The sequence below is a fragment of the Typopeltis vanoorti genome, chromosome 6, assembly GCF_054136105.1.
Source record: "Typopeltis vanoorti isolate ZY-2024b chromosome 6, IOZ_Tvanoo_1.0, whole genome shotgun sequence".
Taxonomy (NCBI): domain Eukaryota; kingdom Metazoa; phylum Arthropoda; class Arachnida; order Uropygi; family Thelyphonidae; genus Typopeltis; species Typopeltis vanoorti.
Window position 1 is genome coordinate 115,249,033 of NC_143554.1, and position 24,041 is coordinate 115,273,073.

The 24,041-nt window shown below is 35.7% G+C and overlaps 1 protein-coding gene across 1 annotated transcript; it reads left to right on the forward strand.

Moving 5' to 3' along the window:
- The first annotated feature begins 9,589 nt into the window (after positions 1-9,589).
- Positions 9,590-10,588, forward strand: LOC150105834 (uncharacterized). The gene has a single exon (XM_090394575.1). It carries the CDS (start codon positions 9,590-9,592, stop codon positions 10,586-10,588), a length of 999 nt encoding a protein of 332 aa, XP_090250701.1.
- The last annotated feature ends 13,453 nt before the right edge of the window (positions 10,589-24,041 follow it).

Consider the following 24,041-nt stretch of genomic DNA (forward strand, 5'->3'; position numbering starts at 1 on the left):
TTTACGTATTAACTGTTCACTCTTATTTTAGTAAATAAAAACAAAAAATATAATTTTCTTTGAATACAAAAAAAATAAAAAAATAAAATGAAAAATTCATCATTTTATATTATTTTCCACTGAGTTTCAGTAATTACTAACATATAATTAGTTGCATGTATCTATACATATATACAATATACATGTTCAGATTTGTTTTTTCATATGCGATCGAACTCAAGCCAGTAGTGCACGCAGCATAGCTGTATGTGTGTGGAGACAGGGGAGAGGGAGACTATCAAAAATTCAAATCTCATCCAAAAGGAAGATATCGCCAAAAATAACTAGCTTTCCGATTTATGTTATCACTTTTGTGATTTTTTTTTTAAAGTTTTGTTGGCAGATAACAGTCCAATTTTTTTTTTTAATCTTTAGAAAAACACGATTCAGTAGCGCCCCCTATCCGCATCTTACGAAATTATTCGTAAAATTGTTATGAAAATTGTTTCGCTAAAAATTGTCCCGTATTTTTAGCGAAATTTCAATTATTAGAAAATCTTAATAGATAGCTTTGTATTGACATTTTCGTATGTGGCCGTCAGTTAATTCTGTCCTATATTTTCAGAAAGCATGACAATGTAAACGTATTTAAATGTTACAGACGTCCATTCGTGGAGTTAAATAAACCTTGTCACAACCCTTATGACAGGATATCGGAAAAAATTATAATGTTTATCAACTTTTTTTTTTTTTAAGTTTTGTCCATGGGTGTTCGAATTACTTGGAAGTTCTCGTGGTTCACTGAGCTGTAAATGGCTTTAGGGTGTGTTGGACGTAATTATGAGTTATAGTGGAACAAACTTTGCCCCAAGTGAGTGCTCAGTGATATGGTAAGGTTAGAAGGTTGTTATTTTTATTATGGCGACTTTTTTTTTTAAATTAATCATTCTTTGAATATGAATGCTTACTAATTTGCGTCGAGAAATATTAGAACTGTAAATTATGCCGACATAAAATCCATTGTCATCACTATCTTAACAGAATCTCAAGTTAAGATAGTGATTTGGATCAGTAATGTCCAAACACATTTGTATTCATTTCAAAGAGATTTGTTTCTATTTGTATAAGAAATATGAAAACGTTAGTCTATAATGATATTTGGATCTTAGACAGAATTCGAATCCAAGCCTTTCCGAAGTCAGAAAGTAGAATTCAAGACAGTTAATAACAATAATAGGGAGTATGAACAGATAGATCCTTAACAGCAATGAAAATGAAATTACATCTGTATAATTATAGTTATTCGCATCTAGTATGTGGTGCTTTTCACTGTGCACGGATGGTCTCATTGGAAGCTGACCGACGCCTGCAGGTATGCGGAAACCAACGCAGGTGAGACTACAGGAAGCAGAGGTCGTCGCGGTTAAATGCTGTGATTTAATAAGATAGCACATCGTCTTGTATTTGGTAGATAACAATAACACTAAGCTCGTTGATGTCCGGAAGTAGTAGTAGATAGATAGACAGAGCGAAACGTGATGGGAAAAGGAAACAAGTAGAGGAAGCAATACAAAAAAGAAGGAGCCATTCTAGACATCGTACAGAAGACATAAGGAAACAGTAAAGAGAATTGGAAAAGAAAAAAGAAAGTCAGATCAGGAAGAAAGGTTTTAAGGATTAAATGATGGGAAAAGTTAATAATAAATTAAAAAAGAAATAAAGGATTCCTCAAAGAGTATGAATAATGAAAGACGACAGATATATTGAGAATAGGGATTCCGATATATTTTAAATTTTACGAGACATTCCCAAGAAATGAACTTTAGTGGTTGCTTTATTAGTTAGATCGTTGCATTCGCTCCCAGACCATTAGGATTCCCTCTCTCTCTCTCTCTCTCTCTCTCTCTCTCTCTCTCTCTGTGTGTGTGTGTGTGTGTGTGTGTGTGTGTGTGTGTGTGTGTGTGTGTGTGTGTGTGTGTGTGTGTGTGTGTGTGTGTGTGTGTGTGTGTGTGTGTGTGTGTGTGTGTGGTTAAGCAATGCTCTATAGGAAATTTATTTCCTCTAGACCATTTTTTTTTTCAAACGAAAACCAAATGTTACGAAAGCCTCGGGACTACCGAGGCTTTCGCAACATTTGGTTTTCAGATAAACTAGAGGTGATCTAGTTTATCTGATTTCTAAGAAGATCAAGAGCAGACCACAAGTAAGACTATTTGCAGAATCATTTCCAACTGGAAGAAGTTAGTCGAAAATAATTCCACCAATATCTGCACTACGATATTTTGCCAAACCTCACAGTCCTAACAGGTCATAGATTCGTAGACAAGAGCAGCATCTCCTTTATTCTCTCACTCACTCACTCACTCTTTCTCTCTTAGGGAACTAGGTTTATCCCTATATTACTACTATTGGAAATCAATTCAAGCAATACGGTCGAATTGACTCAGTAGCTACAGATCCGTTCTAAACAACCCTACTGAAGATGCATCGAACAAGAGAAAGATCTCAAGGATGCGGTCAAGAGGATAGTATTTGAAGCAGACTTTTGAAGATATAACTCAAAACCATCTCCATAACTCACTTCGGTAACGGCAGTACCATTTGAGTGGAACGACCTGGGTTTGAATCAGGACAGGAAGAATCTTTATTAGGGCTATTTTACTGAATAAGTCTGTCTCATAGAGAGAGAGGTGACAGTGTGTTTCATTCCACAAACTAGACAAACAGGTTAGAAGAATACAAGAGTTGGAAGACATTACGCATCATAGCCTTAGTAGCTTTGGCCTTAACTGTAAATAGCGCAAATAGCCCAAAACAGTTACAGATCAGCTCTAACTAAACACGCATCAACAGGAAGGATCTCGAGAATTACAGGATGCAATCTGAAGCGTCATATTTGAAGCAGTTACTGAAAAGAGCCTCAGTCGGTATTGGCGATACCCTTTGTTTGGAAAGACCTGTGTTCGAATCTCGTTTAGGATACAAAGAATCTTGCACTGTTCTTCACACCGCAGAATGAATATGAATTATGCGGTTTTATATAGATGATTGGTTGGGGTGATTTGTATTATAGCAGAAACAACGAAGACTGTGAAGCTATCATATTATATATATTCAGTTCCCATCCACTAAAGGATTTATGTAATCCTATAGTACACATACTGGCTACTCAATCAGAAACCTTTATGCAGATTAAATTGAGTTCTGTAAAGGGATTATTGTGGGTGTCCATCTAGCTGGAGCCATGATTTTGAAAACAGTAGAGCTGACTGGTTTCTTAAGAGGTGAAATATCCAGGGTGTTTAATCAGTGGAAAAATAACCCGCATTGCTTGTCTAAGAGGGGTAACTGTGGCCCTAAGCCTGTCAGGAGCAAGATCGCCGTCGTCTGAGAAGGCTTGTACGGACAAAACAGAAATTACTGTGTGCAGCAATTGACCGAAGCTGTGAATGAAGGCTATTCCCGACCCATACGCGCCGAACTATTCGCAGAGAATTGAAGAGAATCAATATTAGCAGTCGCATGACTATACTTTAAAGTTTCTGATACAGCAGTCGGTATGTGTACATTCGTGTGTGTGTGCGGGCTAAGAACTCTAAAATTCATTTGATAATTTTTTGGTATTTTTTTATTTATTTTTATCTGGTCCGGAAACTGTTCTATAGACGAAACAGAACTTTTTCAAGCCATTTCAGGTATCCGATAAGTAGGGTAGTGGTCTTACACCGAGTGATGAAATTCATCTCCTACCAACAAACAATCACAAACATCCATGCCCACGGGGGAACTCGAACCCGCAATCTTTTTGGTTGGAGGGGAGATACATTAACAAACTGAGCAAACTACGGCGGCAGTTGAGTGTATTCTGGTTGGTTTAACTGTTTCACGAGGTTAAAAAAAAAAAAAAAAAAATCCGAGTTCTCGTGATGAAAAATGCTTTTACTTACGTATGAGACCCATAAACTCACTTCATGTTGTAATACCATGTTTTCCTTCGAAAAACTTGGGTTCTTAATTACACAAAACAAGAAGAATACACCCAATTAACACACATAATGATATCGACCTTATAGTCTTAGCATTGTCTGTAATTTGCAAAACAACAAATAACTCAAAACTCCTCTCATATAACATAGCTAATTACATTTCTCTCTCTCTCTCTACTACGACATTGCTATTATCTGATTTGATTGCTATATTTGATAACGACTGCTTTTTTCCATAACAAAATTAGCTTCTACTAGACTCGAGATCAGCCTTTTTTAAACGCACATTTCATCTTATTTTCATACTTATTATTCATTGCTGTAACTCATCGAAGAGGCCAACTGGTCGTGGTCTGGAGGTCGAATGTATGATCAGGATTACAAATGCCCTAATTGGAATCTGCGCTCTTCAAAACAGAACGTGATTTACGAACCAAACTATATCTTAAGAGTAAATGTCGTATTCAGTGAACCGGATAAGTTCTAAGAGAAATTATGAAAAGAAATACCGTGAAAATTGTTGTCAGTTAATTTAACTAACTGATCATTAAAGTAGAGATAGTGGGACATCAACAAAAGAGGAGTCGGATTTCCTCGAAGAAAAGGGAGGTTAATTAGGAAAAAGAGCCTGCGGCTAGTAAAATGCGAAAAAAAAAGATGATTGCAAAAGAGACGTAAAAGAACAGTAGACGGATGCGAGAGAAATTAGTTTAGATGTTAAACTGTTATGTACAACTAGATGTAAAAGATACCCAAAACAGGTTGTACTAATTGGACATCAATGCATTCAAAAAGGTTACCGAAAATAAACAAAATAAAATCTACAATACTATAGCGTGGTCAGAGGGCTGACAAAGAGTGAAGAGAAATGAAAATGTATGTGGGACAGCTGTCACTTATTTTCTTTCAAATAAACTCTTCCCTTTTAGCAAACTATTCGTTCGTATCATATTAGTATGTCTAACTTTTTTAAAGAGTACGGAAGAGTCGGTGGGATCACCGATCCTTTATATGCACTCATGAGCCAAAACGTTATGACCTTCCGACCACCAACCAGACCGCACGGCTGGCATGAAAATGGCTGGTGGTAGTGGTGGCGGTATCTTAGTACGGGTACTGTTGTCATGGATGTATCACTGTGTCGTCTCATTCCTATTGAACATACCTTTACCGCTAATTCTTACCTGATGATTGTTTAGGATCAGTTATTGTCCTACCTGGTGCGCATGCGGCTGGATGGATCGGCATATCCATTCCGTACGCTTGCCCGGCTACCTAATTCTCCTCATTTGAATCCCATCGAACATTTGTGGGAGCATACGGAGCACAGCATACACCAGTCGACGCGAGTGCCTCGCTCGATCTCTGATACTTGGACGTTATTCTATCGAGTTAGTCCAGAATACGTCAGGTATGCCTTGGATGCAAGTGGATATCTGTGCGATAGGTAGGTAGTCATAATGTTTTGCTCATGAGTGTATACATAGATTTATGTATGCTGTTATGCACACACCCACACTATCTAAAAAATAAAAAAAAAGATAGTGCTTAGTTTTCAAAAATAAAATCTCAATTAAATTAAGCTTTTTTTAGATTAATTTCATTCGACATTGTAATCCTATAAATAACGTTCATAAACAGGCACTCGTGACTTTTTCCTTCACGTTTCTGGTTAATTCTTTTCGTTATTACACATTTGAGTCCGCTTATGCTATTGATTAGATCCCTTAATATCACGTGAGTAGGGAAGACAATACTGGAAACACAACTCCAAGTCGTTCTCACGTACCTAAGGTCAGTAGAAACTGTTGTAGCAATAATTTATTTTTCTCTGCTTTTCTATAAATCTCAGTAATAAAAAATAAACCTTAACATTGGATTATTGGGTTAATGTTGGGAAAGAATTCTGGAAAATGTACAAACAAGAATAATTCATTCTATACTTAATGCAATACGTATTCAAGGACTTATAAATTATCTTCAAATATTAAAAAAGTAAACAAACAAACTTTGAACAGAAAAATCTTTTCCATGACCCACTTAAACCGATATTCTTTATTATTTTAAAATAGACGTCCACGTAATTTTCTCTCTTTTCGGACTACTCTTCATTTTAAAACTGAAATTATTTTTAAATATATATAATTCCTTGAGGTGGGAGGATCATAATTGTGTGTATATTATATTATATATTACGTTATATTATTATATTACATAAGTGCATACATCAGTATTTATCTGTGAGTTTAGATTTCTAATAATTATATATATATATGTAATAACATTATTGTTAATTATTTCTTTTAACTATTAGTATTATAAATAAAAGAATATATAAAAATAACTCATTATATGTTTATCTCTCCATATTTTTTAGAAAAATTTTCATAATAATTATAATATACTAAAACACCTTTTTATGATATTCATATCAATTGCCTTAAATTTAACAAAAGTTAAGCAATTCAATCTTGAATTTTTTTTCTTGGTTTTATTATTTATTATTTATTCTTTGGCTAAATGGGCTCGGCTGTTGCTAATGCTAATATGACTACGCTTTCTTAAGATTTTTGCTTTAAGGGAGCAATTTCAGTCTCCGAGGAAAGTGTTCTCCGGCACGGCCCGATGAGGTGAATGCTTTTCTTCGGAATATGAGCGGTTCTTCTCGGTGGTGGTAGGTGGAAGGCCGACGCTGAGATGGACGGTCTTTCGCCCACGATTGAGTGGCCTAGAGATCGTCCGAGTTTTTAGAGACGGATTTACCTTTACATATGGCATATTCGTTGACCATACATACTGCATATATTAATAAATGATATACACAAGTTTTAATGTTAAGTTACCAAAAACAATAATGAACAGTACAGGAATTCATTTAGATAGGATAGATGGTGTCCAGGGTTGATCACATCTAGTACTTTCGTACTAGATGTGATCAACCCTGGTGTGATCAAAGATCCTCCCTCCCACGATCCCATACTCACGCAATCCGACTGGCATTAGCCAATGAAAATATATTCTTCGCTATTCAAAACACTTCTCGCGAGTTATAAGATCATTACAACAATGAAAACAAATGAGAAAATTAAATATTTTAATATGAGTAACCGCCTTTTATTGATGCACAGAGTAATTTGGATCCCATTATGTAAACATTTTGCTCCACGTTTAAAACCTAGCACAGAACACTGTTAACGATGAATTCTAAGCGATGAAGGGATAACACAGTTAAGTGTTATCCCTTCATCGCTTAGAAGTTGATCATGTAGAGGGAAGTTTATCGAGGGCTCTGTAAGAGCGCGTGTACCGACGATCAGAGTTGCCTTCAGGAGCTTGTGTTTCCATCTGTTGTTTTCGATGTAATTGGATGACACATGAACGAATTGGTTTGAATGAAGAGCTGCTTGTACAAAGTATTTGGAGGCAATATCATGAAGTAACGTAGAGATATTTGGTATTTCAATGGAGGAGAACATTTCTGACAAACTACTGGGCATCAAAGATCATTCGGAGGCATTTGTTTTGTAGAACTTTCAGTTTTTTGATGCTACTGGGGGGAGGGGGGGAAGTGTGACCCCAAGCAGCTGATTCATAGGTTAAAGTGGGTCTGATGATTGTTTCATAGATGCGCTGCTTGTTCTCGATGCTAATTTGGAGGATCGGAGCGGACGCAATTTAATTTGGAATTTCCGGATTTTTCAGGTAGGAATCAATGAGCTTGATGAGATATAATTGAAAATTAGCAGTTATTTGTAAATGAAGCCTTTGTGCTAAACCTTATCAAAGGCTTTTTCCACATCAAGAAAGATTGCTTCTCAGGGACGACTCGTGCATTGGCACTGCGGAACTGCAGCAGCCCCAATTTTTCTCGATATATAATATGTTATTAATTTATTTATATTTGCTTGTAATAGTTAATTTTATCATCAACAATCCTATACAATTCTATTATTTTATATAAAAAATAATAAAAATCCATCGTGTAGCACTTAGGAGGGCGAAGGACGCTAGCAGCACTGTGTTTACCACAGTGTCATATTGCTACGCACGCGAGCATATGCACGTCATAGTGAGATGCGCGCTATTAGCGTAATAAGGCACTGTTCGTCGCGCAGTTCCACTGTTGTATATATGCAGTTTGCGCCAGTAGTAGAGTGTTCGTAGAACTTATCGTGTTTACTCCGTCTCTTTAAATATTTGGACATTACAATTAAAGGATTTAATTGTAATGTTCAAAAATTGTAAATCCATTCCTTTGATTACAATTAAAAGAATGGATTTTATTTTTAAGTAATTTTGAATTATACCAAACTGTATCATTTTATCGATAATCAACAAAATTTTTTCATGTTTAATATTTTTTAATTTTTACCATAATTTTGATATTTATCCAAACACGTATGTATATACATACATACTGTACTTACAGTATGTATGTATGTATATTTCGAAAGTTGCAGTACCCCCCCACGATTTCAAGTCACGAGCCGCCACTGTTGCTCCTGTATGTTACTTCCAGTTAAAGCCAGTGTTGTAATGCATTCTATTAATCTGTGGACCGGTTGAATTGTGCCTTGACCGGTACGAAATCCCAATTGCTTTTTAGGGAAAAGGGTTGGTTTTGTTTGTCGCCACTTGCAGACGGTTAAGGATTATTTTTCCGATTTATGAGGGAGCGCTTTTATTACTTTGTTGGAAATCTCATCAGGTCCTGGGCCTTTTTGTTATTAAGTTTCCTGATAACAGAATATACTTCCTTAGGGGAAGTATGACATATATTTTCACAGCTGCTGGAGTGGCGAAGTACACAACGAACGTGCCGGTGAATTTTTTCAATGAATAGTAAGTCCGCATGCGTGTAGTTAGAGCTGCATCATAACTCCAGGGCGTTAGTGAAACCACCTTTTGCTTTTTTCGTCGTTTAAATATCCCAACAATTGAATTGTTGGGATATTTAAACTGTCAGAAGTTTAAAAATTTTCAAACTTCACCAATGCGATACAATCAATGTTGTACAAATTTCAATTCGTTGCTCGTAGTCGCAGTTTGATTTAAAGTACTCGTAGGTGTCTGTTCAGTATACCGTGGGTTTTGAAGTCCAGTAGTTTTATTAATTTTATTAAAAAACTTGTTCAGTTCTTCATCAAAAATATTATTATCTAGATTTTCCCTTTAAACATGGACAAATGGCAAGAAAAACTTTCTAAATTTAAATTTGATTCTAAATCTCAGAGAAAAAAGTGCAGCGCATCAGTTAGGAAAGTACGAAAACGAGCGATTGAAAGTGAAGATCTCAATTGCTGGGCCTTCCCATTCACAAGAAACCACTTCTGACCCAGGTAATTCAGATAAAAGAGAAAGTGATGCTAGTTAACATTCAGATTCGGATTTACAAGGTTCTTCTAAAAAGAAGAAAAAAATCATATAAGCAAAAATTCAAAGAAGAATGGTTGGAGGATCCCCTTCTTAAATCCTGGATCAGTTCAGGTAAAAGTAAATGACAAACTGCTTATTGTAAATTTTGTGATAAAAGCATTAATGGTAGCAAAAGTCTAATGATTCGTCTCCAAAACACTCCAAAACACAAGCAGAATGTAGAATCTAAAAGAAGCACACCAGGTATAATGTCATTGTTTAAATCCGGTTCCAAATACCATTCGGAAAAACAAATTAAAGAGGCAGAATTAAGATTATGTGCATATGTTGCAGAACACAATCCGCCTTTGAGGCTTATGGATACTTTTCCAACTCTATTGAAAACAATTGCCCCTGATAGTGAAATTGCTAAGAAATTACAATGTGGACGCACTAAATGTAACTGTCTTATGAAAAATGTTTTGGCTGTAGATGCACTCAATGAGATCTCGAAAAAACTTAAAAATACTTATTTTTCTCTAATTATTGATGAGTCAACTGACATTACAGCAAATAAACCTCTAGCAGTTGCGGTTCGTTACTATGATGATTCCACAAAATCAGCAGAGGATTCGTTTTTAAATATCATTGATGTTAGTGACGAAACAAGTTCGGCTTTGTTTGAAGCTCTGATAGAATTATTAAACAAGCTGAAGGTGCCTCTTGCAAACTTATCAGGCTTTGCTGTTGATAATGCTTCAGTTATGATGGGACAACATTCTGGCATTCAGGGTCGCCTTAAATCATCAAATGAACATTTATATGTCACCAGATGCAACTGTCACAGCTTTAATTTTTGTGCAGCTGAAGCATGTCTACCAAATTCATTAGAAGAACTATGCGCAGATATTTACAATTTCATACAAAAGAAATCGAAAAGATTAACAAAATTTAAACAAATTCAGGAACTATCAAACTTTAAACCACATAATTTGCTGAGGTTGGGTAAAACTCGTTGGCTCTCAATGCATGATGTTGTGCAAAGAATAGTAGAACAATGGAATGCTTCGGTTTCATACTTTATCTTGAGCGCTGTAGGAGATGGAATTGAGCAAGCCAAATCAGTTTTAACTGCACTAAAAAACCACTTAATTAAGGCATATTTTCTCTTCTTAGTATTCATCCTACCAACAGTAGTAAATCTAAATTTAGATTACCAAGGCACTAAATATCGTCTTCATCTTCTGATTTCATCAGTTAGAAGATAAAATGAAAATGATCGTGAAATCTCAATATGTTACAAATACACCAATTGAAAATATAAATCCAGCTGACAATGGTCAGTTTTTAGACATAGAAAATGTATATCTAGGAGCGAGAGTGGAAACCCTTCTAATGAGTTTAGATAAGAGTGAAGTTCCAGAAAGAGACATAAGCCACTTCAAGGTGAAATGTTTGTCCTTCTATGTTGAGTTCTGTAGCCAAGGTTTCAAAACGAATGAATTTCAAAGATCCTGTATGAAAAGGTTTGACGATGCTGAATCCACAAATGTGCAAATCTGACTGTTTTTACAATATCATGACACTTGCTGTAAATTTTCCTAATGTTATTGAAGAAAATAGTTATGAAGACCTCGATAGACGATGGCAACTATTGAAGACTATAGAAACATTGGAAAAAGGTCAAGAATTCATGGTTTTTTGGACTAAAGTTTCTGAAATGAAAAATGCGGTAGGAGAAAAAATGTTTCCTAATTTAACAACATTAGTTAAAGCTGTATTATGCTTCGTTCATTCATCAGCAACAACTGAAAGAATATTTTCAGCAGTGACAATAAATAAAAATCAAATCAGAAATGAACTCCAACCTCCCTTGATGAATGGACTCCTTTTGACAAAAGAAAAATTGAAACATTCATCAGCTACAGACTTGATTTCTGAAGAGTTAATTAATAGCAAAACATGTTAAAAATAATGAATAAATACTTCCAGTGTTTTTCTTGTGAGTTGTAACCCCTGTATATATGTAAATAGCATATTAAATAACTGAAAATTTAATGTTACATAAAAAGCTAGTACTTTTGTTTCAGATTTAGTACCTTTTTCCTGAATAAGTTGGTACAAAATGTTTTTACTGGGGGGTCACCTTGATGGTATCGGAGGGATTCTAATTCCAGAGGGCAACAGATGGCAATTCTGTAGCCAATGAAGATTTAACTGAGGCTCGGTTATTGCCATTACCCCGCCATGACCACAGCTTATAGCTCAATACCACCCTATCCATACATTTTCTTCTACAGATAACGGGGAATATGAAAAGCATTCTTGCTTCTCCCATCTAGTCAAAAAAAAAAAAAAAAAAATCATTTCATTAAATAGAAGGCGTAATTTATGTAATATAATATTATAAATAATATTATTAATATTATTATTTATTATATGCTGTATGATAATTACAAAGCAGAATGAGCTCCTGGTTACGAGATCCAACGGTACTTGGAAGGTCATAGGCGTTGAAGTTCGCGTTACAGCCACTGATGATGATGACACACACACACACACACATACACACACACACTTAATAATAAAAATTTCTATAACATTTCTATAACAATCATTTCTAGATGCGTACGAGTATAGGGCTAAGTATATGGTTACATACTTATGATATTCATTTTATCTGTACGCTTTTTCATAATAATGAAAGCTCATTTGCGATATTAGTATATGTTACGTAATGGCTGATACTTAATAAAAGGCAAAATTAATGTGAGATTATGTTCGATCAATATTCTGATGGAACGATAAAAAAAAGTAGTGATGCTAAGAAGATAACAGTGCCATGCGCTAGCAAGATGGAGCCTAATAGTTTTTTTCTGTGTTGTTCAATTATTGCAATAATGAAGTGTGTCTGATGCTATGAATATATTTGTATTGTCTAAGATCATATTCGTACCTGTATATTTTTACGACATCAGAATCATTTTTGATTTTTTTTAAATATTTCTTTGCTAGCAAATTTATTTATTATGAGATTTTATGCAAAATCTCGAACTATAATATGCAAAAATGTTTCTAGTAAATAATTCAAATCCATCGCTTTTAAACGAACCTGTATTTTAGCTATGAATTTTGAAAAAGAACTATTAACTTAATAAGTACTATTTTGCCGTTCCAGTAACCAAATCTTTTAACCGAAAAATGATAGGAAAGCCATCTGAAAACACAACGAATTAAATGTGAATATTTAATAGCCTTATAACAAAGGGAAAAATATTCTAAATGGTAGACCTTGGTGCTGCTACCCACTATTTACTGAAACAACAGTGAAGCATTCGTTGCTTGCTAGCAACTGTAGTGAAATTTAGTCTAAGTTATTATGAAACATCACAAATTGACTTCTGCTTTATGCATTAAGTAGCTCATCTATAAGTTAATATAATCTATTTGTCTGTTTTATTAATCGATAAAAATATTCTGCACATCTGCTTCTCCAGCCCATTAAACGACAATTTATTTGATTTGTTATTTTTCAACTGCTTTGATGATGATTCTCTCGTTCTGTTGCACTGATTTAGAAGAAATGCATTAGACAAGATGAAATATTGCCATCATACAAATTGAGTAGAGTACTAAACGACGAAGTTAATTTGCCATTTATGTCTAAAAATTAAAACCTTTAACTTCTCATCTTCAATCATTGCAAGAGACGAATAATAGATAGATAAAGCTAACCCTTTAGTTTTAGAATAATTGTCCTAGGTACCAGCTACTATCCATTTCGATCAATGCGTATCTTCCTTTGCATTTAGGACGACTTTGTTTCATTTTAATGATATTTCCCTTTTGTTTTTAACAACAGAATCGATTGTTCAATTAGTGCAAAACAAATATATTATAAATAGACCACGTTAGAATAATTATTGATGGAATACATCTACTCGTGGGGCCATAGTTAAGTGTTTGTCGATGTTATCTATTTGTAAACTTCCATATGATTGGTTATTTAAATATCTTTGAAATAATCAATAAAAAAAAAGAGAGAAATACATTCCGAATATGAACAAAATTATAATAAAAATAAGTAGGCTTTTTTTTTCAGATACTTTGATGTTGAATATCGAACTATATGCATCAAATTCATGTCGTATGATTTCAGTCATACGCATGGCGTGTAGTGATCTGTGAGATAAAAAAACAAATTAGCATACGTATTGTTTGCTGAGAAGCATCGAACCTCAAGTTCGGTGCTTCTCAACTTAGTTTACTTATAAACTAATCGACAGAGAACAGGAATTATTTATAAATGCCTAAGAATAAATTATAAAATAGATCATAGTGCTCGTTGATTTTCTCCAACCGGTGTGACCATCACTCAGTTTATTATAAGTCTCAAGTTGCTGGGGGGGTGGGGGGAGTACCAAGTTTGGCTTTCAGAGTCGGGAAAACCGGATTTCGTTCAATTTTTTTTTTACCTTTTCATACTTCTACGTATACATAACAAAACTACTAACATAGTTGCTGAAGGCCAGTCCGTATATTTTCGATCCTAAGAGAAAGCAATGAACAGAGATATCTATTGAATTTTATTACTATTATTATCATCATCATTTCCCGTAGTCTTAGTTGCCTCAAGCATGAGAAACTTTTACTACAGCATCTGATCAAAAAATATCTAGACGCATGCTGATCCCAGCTCTTACTCTAATATGAAAGGCATTTATATGCAGTTGGTCCACCATTTGCTGTTATAACAGCCTTCAATATACTGGGAAGGCGTTCCCCCAGATTTGGGTATGTTGCTGTAATTCGCAGTAATTCACTCCGATTCTTCCACAAGAGCGTCAGTGAGGTCGGACATTTCGACATGACTCGCAATCGGCGTTCCACTTCATCCACATTCGACGGAGTTGAGAACAGGTCTATGCACAAGCTAGTTGAGTTCACCGATCTCGTCAAATCATTCCTGCACAGGTCTTGCTTCTTGAACGGGGGGGGATTGTTGTGTTGATACAGGAAGGGGGAAAGGAACTTCACCGAATTATTGCTATAGTTTCCGAAACACAGAATCGTTGCGAATTACAGGTCTCAGCGTTCAGATTTCCCGTCATTTGAACTAGGGGATCCAGCCCGAACCATGAAAAACAACCCCAGACATGATGTCTCCTATACCAACTTCACGGTTGACACATCATATTCAATAGCGTTCTCCTGACAAGTGCCAAACCCAGACTCATCCGTAGGACTACCAGCTAGTGAAGCGGGATTCACCACTCCACAGAATGCGTTTCCACTGTTTCAGAGTTCAATGGCAGCCGGCTTTATACCACTCCGCTCGACGTTTGGCGTTGCCCTTGTTGATGTGTTTTAGGCTTGTGTTTTAGCTGCATGACCATGGAAGCCCATGTTCTTCAGCTCCTAACGAATAGTTGTGGTGATCTGAATTGCTTGCAAAGACATTTTGGAACTCGATAGCTTGTGACTTCAATCGAGGACAAGCGATTTTTTAGTGCCACAGCTTCAGGACCTACTCTGTGATTTTATGTGTCCTACCAGGTCCCGACTGTGTTATTTTTGCTCCTAAGTGTGGCCACTTCACAATCACATCACGTACAGTTATCGGGAGAGCTACCTGAACTGAGTTTTGCAAAGGTGGGTGGCATCCTATGACACTGACAAGTTCGAAAGTCACTGAGCACCTCAAGTACGGCCCATTTTACAGTTAATTCGTTTGAGAAGACTGTAAGATGGTCTTACAACCTTTCTTGTGTGAGATTCACATTAAAGAAACCAATTCTCGTAAGTCAGGGTATCATATAAACTATTGTGACTCCTTAGGGTTCATAAAAGAGAACAGGTTTGTTGTTCTTCTCCTTAACGAAATCATGATGTGCCCTACTAAATATGATCTCTGTCGAGGATATCCTGAACAAAATTCTTGAAAATTTTCCACTTGTATAACATTAATAAAACTAACTGGTCTATAATTATCCACTTTAAGGCACGAACTATCCTTATGAACTGGAATAATGAAACAGTATCATCTGAATGAACACTTTTTGTACACAAGGTGCTCTTCCCAATCTCAGTGATTTATTAATTCATTTAAAATAGGCTGATTAGTCCTAACACACGCACTCGCAACCAAGGGAGATATATCATCCTGTTCCACCCCTGATTTGCTAAGTGTCATTTCTGTCCTTAGACTTAATTCCCCTTACAAGAGCAAATGATATATTATAATTCTGAGATATATCTCTGTAGGATTCTAGAAAATAAATACGATCCATCTCTAATTCCTTTTATGTTATTATGAAATTCCAAACCCTATCCACTCTAGTAGATAACCATCAATAGGTTGCTCCAAACATTTACTCCCATGTATTATTAGTTGTTTCATTTTCCTAGTCAATATCTCCTATTAATAATAATAATTTGCTTTGCTTTCCAGTGTCTCACTAAATAACTAGCCGATAATCTTATCACACTTCCGCTATGATAAGGTATTCTCACCCTCAACTGTACAGACTCCATATTTATTAAGCATTGAATTATCTCAAAACTCTCCAGCCCTGAATAGGAATTCAATATATCATCGATCTCATAGTCTAAATCTTTCCTGATAAACAATAGCACACACCTTCTCTTTTTTCATGTATCCGTTTCTTTTGATATTATTATTCCTGTCATGTACTTCTATACCAAGAACGTCATCGTTCTTGATATAGAAGTAGTACATGATTTATATATAAAAATTACACCTTTTGTAATCGAAACATGCCATAAAACGTTTGCATGATTTGTCTTCTTAAATAAAAGCTTCGATTATGCAGAGAAAAAGAGAGATTATAATACGTAGTACTGTTTCAGTTCCATTGGGCGACCAATCAATATGTCTTGAACAATCTGATAGGGATTTGATATTGTAAAAAGGTGTAACAAAAAAGTATTAAATATTTTTTTTTAAATAAATTTTTTCATATTATTTTTACATTTTTTAAAATAATATGAAATATTAAATATACATATATAAATAACATAAAATATATACATAACATGAAATACAAAATATAATGAATGAATATAATAAATTTAGTTTAATCCTTTATCCAAGTGTGAGCAAACAAAGTTTGCGCCTGAAAATATCTTCAGGACTGGGGTAAGGTAGTATTTCTCTAAATCCAGACTAATTTAATAAAGAGGTGGCACACCGTTTGGTAACTCCTATAGGTAAAGATGACCTCGCCATTGCTTCTGCCTGGTATCTCCACTTCTGGGCTTGGCTCCCACTGAAGAGACCTCAATAAAAGTCGAAACTATTCCAGGTCTACCTACTCACTGATGAGACCCCCAAGGAGGGTTGAAACCGGTGCGGGTTAGGCTTGGCCTCTGAGAGGCTCTGCTTGGAGATAGGCTTTTGCTTGTCTCTGAGTGGGGCCACTGCTGAGATTAGCTTATGGCTCTGCTTGGTGGTGGGGGTGAGTCTGTCACTGCGTAGAGCCAATGCTGAGAAGTTCTTCTCGGTGACGGGGTGAGCCTGTCATTGAGTGGAACAACGCTGAGTTGGGCGATCTTTTTGGGGATCGTCTTATTTTTAGAGCCCGCTTCACCTATACAAAAGGTCGAAACTATTCCAGGTCTACCTACTCACTGAATGAGACCTCAAATAAAGGTCGAAACCGGTTGGAAGCTTGGGTGATGAATGGCAATGCTGTAGCCCGTGAAGTTTTAACTGAGGCTCGGCTGTTGCTGTCACCCTTCCAAATGAGCGTTTCTGAGATTCTGACTTTCTGATCCTGTGGGTCGCTCATTATTGGGGGATTTGGGGGATCCGGGGGATTTTACGAGTTTTTGGAATGGTATCCCCGCACTTAAACCAAGGTGAAACCGGTCTGTGTAGTGATCCCCACCCATAATGTATAACATTATACTTATCCGCAAGGAGAAGCGTTTTGCATTATGGGAGATACTGAGATAGGAGTGATGTTAGCTTGGTCCACCTTTGCTACGAGTTGCCCTGTGTTGTACTATCTTACCCAAGTCCTGAAGATATTTTCAGGCGCAAACTTTGTTTGCTCACACTTGGATAAAGGATTAAACTAAATTTATTATAGTCTAACCAAGTGAAAAATAAACTTTCAATAATGATTGAATTTTACTATTTTTAAACTGCTTTTATAAATTTTATTAAATTTTTCGTTAAAAAGTTCAAAAGTCATGGGAAACCAAAATATATTATATTTTTTAAAAGGTTAAGAGGTGTATATGAAAATTAAAGATTTTTTTTATTTTTTCATTTATTTTCAAAACTAAAAAAATTTATAATTTATTGTTTTAAATTTTAATATATGTTTTAAGTTTTTATTCGAAAATTTTCTCTTTTAAAAGAAAATAGACAATTCTTCTTGTACTATACGTTGGTTGATATCACTATTTAAAAATGAGAGATATCTAGCTGCATCTTGATTGGCTAACTTATAAATAATACCCGCATATTTCATTTCTTAGAAATTATACATTTTTAATAACTTTAGCTTGTTAAACTTAGCTACAAAAACCATTTTGCTTCCAAATGAACTAATTCTAGATGATTTAAATCATATCATTTAACCTTCTGAACATAATTTATAAATAATTTTTTATTGAAAAATAAAAAAATAAAAATAAACAAAAATATTAATGTTTAAAATCAATTATTAAGAAAAATATTCTGCTTTTCATTAATACACCATATTGGTTTTATTAGTTATTTCTTTAAAAGAACAAAATAGGGGAATGGATGGTAATGCTGTAGCTAAGTAAGTTCTAACTGAGGCTCGGCTATTGCTGCTACCCTCCTGCCATGATCAGAGCTTTAATTGCTAATTGCTATTGATATTGATTTAAGACCGTGAGATGCGGTGATTGATTCATTTAGTTGCGATCTAATACCCTTGGAGGGTATTAGATCGCATTGCGGTAGCCAATGAAGTTCTAACTGAGGCTCGGCTATTGCTGTTACCCTCCTGCCATGATCAGAGCTTTAATAGCTCAATAACACCTTATAATCAATAGTCCATATCCTTATAAGGATATGGGCTATTGATTTAAAAGTGACTACGAGTTGGATCGACCGTGAGATGCGGTGATTAATACCCCTGGAGGGTAATGGATCGCAGTGCTGTAGCCAGTGAAGTTCTAACTGAGGCTCGGCTATTGCTGCAACCCTCATGCCATGATCAGAGCTTTATAGCTCAATAACACCTTATCCCTACACTATCCTCTACAGATAACAGGGAAGATAAAAAGCACACCCCTTTAAGTCAGTCCTTATAAGGACTGTTGATTTAAAGGAATTGACCGTGAGATGCGGTGATAAATACCCTTGGAGGGATGCTGGAGCATCCCTCCTGAACATAATTCATAAATTATTCTTTATTGAAAAATAAAATAATAAAAATAAACAAAATTATTATTGTTTAAAATTAATTATTAAGAAAAATATTCTGCTTTTCATTAATACACCATATTTGTTTTATTAGTTATTTCTTTAAAAGAAGAAAATGTAATCCTATTAAAATGTAAGAATCAATCGACCGTGAGATGCGGTGATTGATTCATTCAATCCAATACCCTTGGAGGGTAATGGATGGCAATGCTGTAGCCAATGAAGTTCTAACTGAGGCTCGGCTATTGCTGTTACCCTCCTGCCATGATCAGAGCTTTAATTTAATTTAATTTAATAGCTCAATAACACCCTCTCCCTACACTGTCCTCTACAGATATAACGGGGAAGATGAAAAGCATTCTTGCTTCGCCCCTTTAAGCCAGTCCTTATAAGGACTATTAAAATGTAATCCTATTGATTTGGGAAAATATATGGTTTGGAATGAATCAAATCGACCGTGAGATGCGGTGATTGATTCATTCAATCCAATACCCTTGGATGGTAATGGATGGCAATGCTGTAGCCAATGAAGATCTAACTGAGGCTCGGCTATTGTTGTTACCCTCCTGCCATGATCAGAGCTTTAATTGCTCAATAACACTTTATCCCTACACTGTCCTCTACAGATAACGGGGAATATGAAAAGCATTCTTGCTTCGCACCTTTAAGTTAGTCCTTATAAGGACTATAAGTACTATTGATTTGAGGTCGAACTTAAATACCCTTGGAGGGTAATTGATGGCAATGCTGTAGCCAATGAAGTTCTAACTGAGGCTTGGCTATTGGCTATTGCTGTTACCCTCCTGCCATGATCAGAGCATCAATAGCTCAATAACACCTTATCCCTACACTGTCCTCTACAGATAATGGGGAAGATGAAAAGCATTCTTGCTTCGCCCGTTTAAGCCAGTCCTTATAAGGACTATTGATTTGAGGCAGACGAGGTTGGATTAACACCCTTGGAGGGTAATGGATGGCAATGCCCTGGCCAATGAAGTCCTGCCATGATCAGAGCTTTAATAGGTCAATAACACCTTATCCACACAGTGTCCTCTACAGATACAGATAACGGGGAAGATGAAAAGCATTCTTGCTTCGCCCCTTTAAGCCAGTCCTTATAAGGACTATTGATTTGAAGGAATCGACCGTGAGATGCGGTGATTAACACCCTTGAAGGGATGCTGTAGCCAATGAAGTTCTAACTGAGGCTTGGCTATTGCTGTTACCCTCCTACCATGATCAGAGCTTTATAGCTCAATGATAACTTTATCCCTACACTGTCCTCTACAGTTAACTGGGAAGATGAAAAGCATTCTTGCTTCGCCCCTTTAAGCCAGTCCTTATTATAAGGACTATTGATTTGAAATCCAAATATATGGGAGACCTAAGACCATCCTAATTCCCCACCAGGATCTTTAACTCGCACCCACCCTGGCAGAGCACTTTGCTCATAAACGTTTCCATACACAGTAGCCTTATCAGATAGCAGAGATTATAAAAGCATTTTGCTTCACACTTATAGACAGTAACATCTTGCGTATTGATTTGAAATTGATTTTAATTTTAATTAATATAAGTTATTACAATTTCGGAATTGATTTTTGCTATCCGGGTTATAAATGAAAAAAATGCTTGTTTGCATGTATGTGGACTTAAACTCACTAATCTCAAAATTACTCAACTTATTGAAATACTGGACCTGCAATTTGGAAAATAATAAATCAATTCGTGCAGTTATTTTTCATCTGTACGTATATGTGATATATCTGTGTGGGCAAACTCCTAAAGCAAGCGAAAAATTTGGAACCCCTCCCTCCTTTACCAAAATATTAAATAGCGAGGATCAGTAGTTTAAGTCCTATAAAAAATTCATGATTTTTCATGCAGTAGATAATGGACGTCCAATAGTAGAAACCACGTCAATTACTGGGCATCTAAGTTACACTAAATCTAACTGTAGGCCCCCAGATATAAATCATTTGCAGTATATGAAACATTAGAACCATTACTGTCCAATAATAGACAGATAAGATACCTGTTTAGTTTCCTCCGTAATGAACAGAATCTGTGATTTAAGGCTGATTATTTCTGATGGGTTCTTTCAGATGGGCAACCAATTTCTGATGTCTACAAAGCCGTGTGCGATCGGGAAAACTCTACCAAATCAATGTTTTATGATTCTGTGATGGAGATAGAGTACTACTACTGCTGCCTGTTTCTCATATGTCATTCTGTAGCGTGTTGAGGCTTGCGTGACGCTAGTTTCATCGCATGCTTTCCGTAGTTTTTAGAAACGTGGCACGTCAAACCATTGTTGCAGCTGGGCTTAGCTAGCTGCGTCTAGGAGTTCATAGCATGCGACCAACTGTTGTGATACATTAATGGCGTCCAACAGGTTTATGTCTATTGGACAAATTCAAGTTTCGGTTGCAACAAGATGATGGGTGATGGATGAAGAACACGGTGATAGTAATGCAGGTAATTTTTAGTATTTCTTTTAAGTCTTGCAGAAAACCATATATATATATATATATATATCACACGTTTTTGAATATAATATTTAATTCGCTATCGCCATAATGGGATAATAAACAGTTATTAGCTAGGTTAGAAGGGTTACACGCTTCTTTATGGGTTTATGTGTATGTATACAAGAGAATGTTAGGCTTAGGGGACGGTATGAATAAATAAACAGAGTTAACTTTGAGTTAAATGAGGGTAACGAACAGGATGAAAGAGTACACACGCACACACACACACACACACACACACACACACACACACACACACACACACACACACACACACACACACACCTAAGAAAACATTACGTGTGTATCATAATTTCAACCTAGCCTCTGTTTCAGAATCACTGCCAGGCCAGCTAAATTCATCTTGTTAGGATGAATACATTATGCCTATTGTTCACGTGTATATTAGGCTGATTTCATCTCTTTGACAGGAGAAAAAAATCTGTTTCCAAATCACAAAACTGCTACATCATCGATATGAAAACGTCCCATTTTGTTGCCTTGACATTGCATATAATTCGCTTTCTTTAGATTAAACAAATAATCACGGGAAATGGGATTAAAATTGAATTAAACAAATACCAGATATTAATATTAATTTCAATACGGATGCTACAAATCCCAGATAATATTCTGATAGACGCTTCGACATTACAGATCTATAGAAACTTTGATACTTAGACACGAACTTCTAATTTCTTATTGATGCGATATTCACACCTCCCTTATTTACAGAAAAAAATTTTTAGAAAATAAAATGTCTATTTTATGCTCGTTGAGCGAACAAGTTCATTCATGTATAATATTTCCACATCCTTTAATGGTTGCAGCCTATATATATACAGATGCTATTTTTGATTGTCCCATTTCTAATTTTATTTAAGCATAATATTCAGTGAAACTTATCCTTTCAACATTAATTACATATTACAATAATAATAATATATGAGCCGCCATAGCTCAGTTTAGTATAGACGAAGCCCGTTGATCGGAAAGACCGGGATTCGATTCCCATCAGTGACGTCAAGAGCCTTTATCTGGTCTGTTATAGTAGTATGCATAACATCTCCCTTTGAAACAAACTATCAAAAAAATGTTAATAGATATAGAGAAACTTGTGGATTCAGAAAACAGATGTATTTTGGTTTTCCTTAACAAGCAGAACATTGAATATTTATGAGAGAAAATCCGAAGTTGAAAACCAGATGCTAATGTTTTTAGCAATGAGTCAATTGTCATTGTAAATAATTAATAATTGCATGTTTAGCTCGAATAAAGACAGCCTTGTCATGCCAAAGAATAAACCTTATATCGTTTCGACTCTTTCGTTGTCTTAGGACCAGACCGCTTTGGCAGTTTTACCACTTAAAATTTTATCATTTTTTTATGTTTCTCCCACTATCGAAAAGGTTAACTAAAACCTATAGTATATTTGTATACGGTGAGTTGATTAAGGATGTAAAAGCGAGAAGTAGCGTAAAAACCACGTTTAGTGTTTTCGTTGTATTGGGTTATCTAACCTATGTCTCGCCTATAGTACGTATGCGCGCTATTGGGTAAATGTATAGAAGGCATTTGTTCGGTGATACTCAAATTATCCATTCGAATCACATGGTTATAGAGGTGTTTGAAGTGGTTGAGCAGGTGTTTTCATAAGTAGTCTAACGCACCACAACCCAGTTCATTTAACAGACATTTGTACTCCATTTATTACATGACTATAACATTATTAAAAATGGCTGAATATGCTGCTTGCGTTTTCCATTGAAGACAGACATGCGTTGGATGCAAGTTTCGTAATGATCACTCGGCTACGATCGTTGAAGGCATATTGGAATCTGTTTTCATAAGGGCGGGTTTGGGCATGTTCACCAACAGTGAGAAGGCGGCTCGATGCCAAATAAATCATTGAATGAAGACCGCTAAATATTACAGAATGTTATGACGAACGTCAGGTAGCATTGGAATTAACAATTTTCGACTGATGGATCAGCAGTGGGATCGGCAGAATGGACCATTGCGGTTAGAAACCTCATATAAACGAAAAATAGACCAATTCAAGTTCTATTCTAAGTATAAGAAATTAATGATATTAAGTACTGCGTTTTCTACTCGATGCTACGCAGTCTCGGTAATATACTAACGCTGATGATACTGCAGTCACAGGATCGAAACGGTAATTCAAAATTTTCTACTTTAGTTGAACACTAATCCATTTAAGAGTTTCTAATAACACTATTGCACAGTCTGAATGATGTAAAATGGCCCGATTTTAACTAAAAGCGAAATGGTAGTGTTTATTAAATCCATATACTAAATTTCATTAAAATCAGTCTTGTCGGAACACTAATTAGTGAAAAAAACAGGCTTGGTTCTCAGGCTACTGTAGCTAAACAAACAAACAAACAAAAACTTTATCCCTTCAAGTCCATGAAATATTTCAAAGCAAATAATGTTTCGATTAGAAAGATCTGGGTTCGAATCCTATTAGGAAGTGAAGAATCTTGAAATGCTTTTGTTGGTTTAGTTTTATTTTATTTAGCGAATGATGATACAACAATAAGGTGCATGAGAGAAGGTACAGCACCATCCTCTGAGATCAATGTAATTCTGTAGGTCGCAATGTTGTCTTTAAACTGCGTGTGTTCTCATAGCTGATTAACCGAGTTGCCGAACGAAAAACTTGAGTTTTCGAGAAGAAAAAACTTCCACCCATGTATGAGACTTGCTAGCCCACCTTAGATGAACAGCTCAGATAAATAT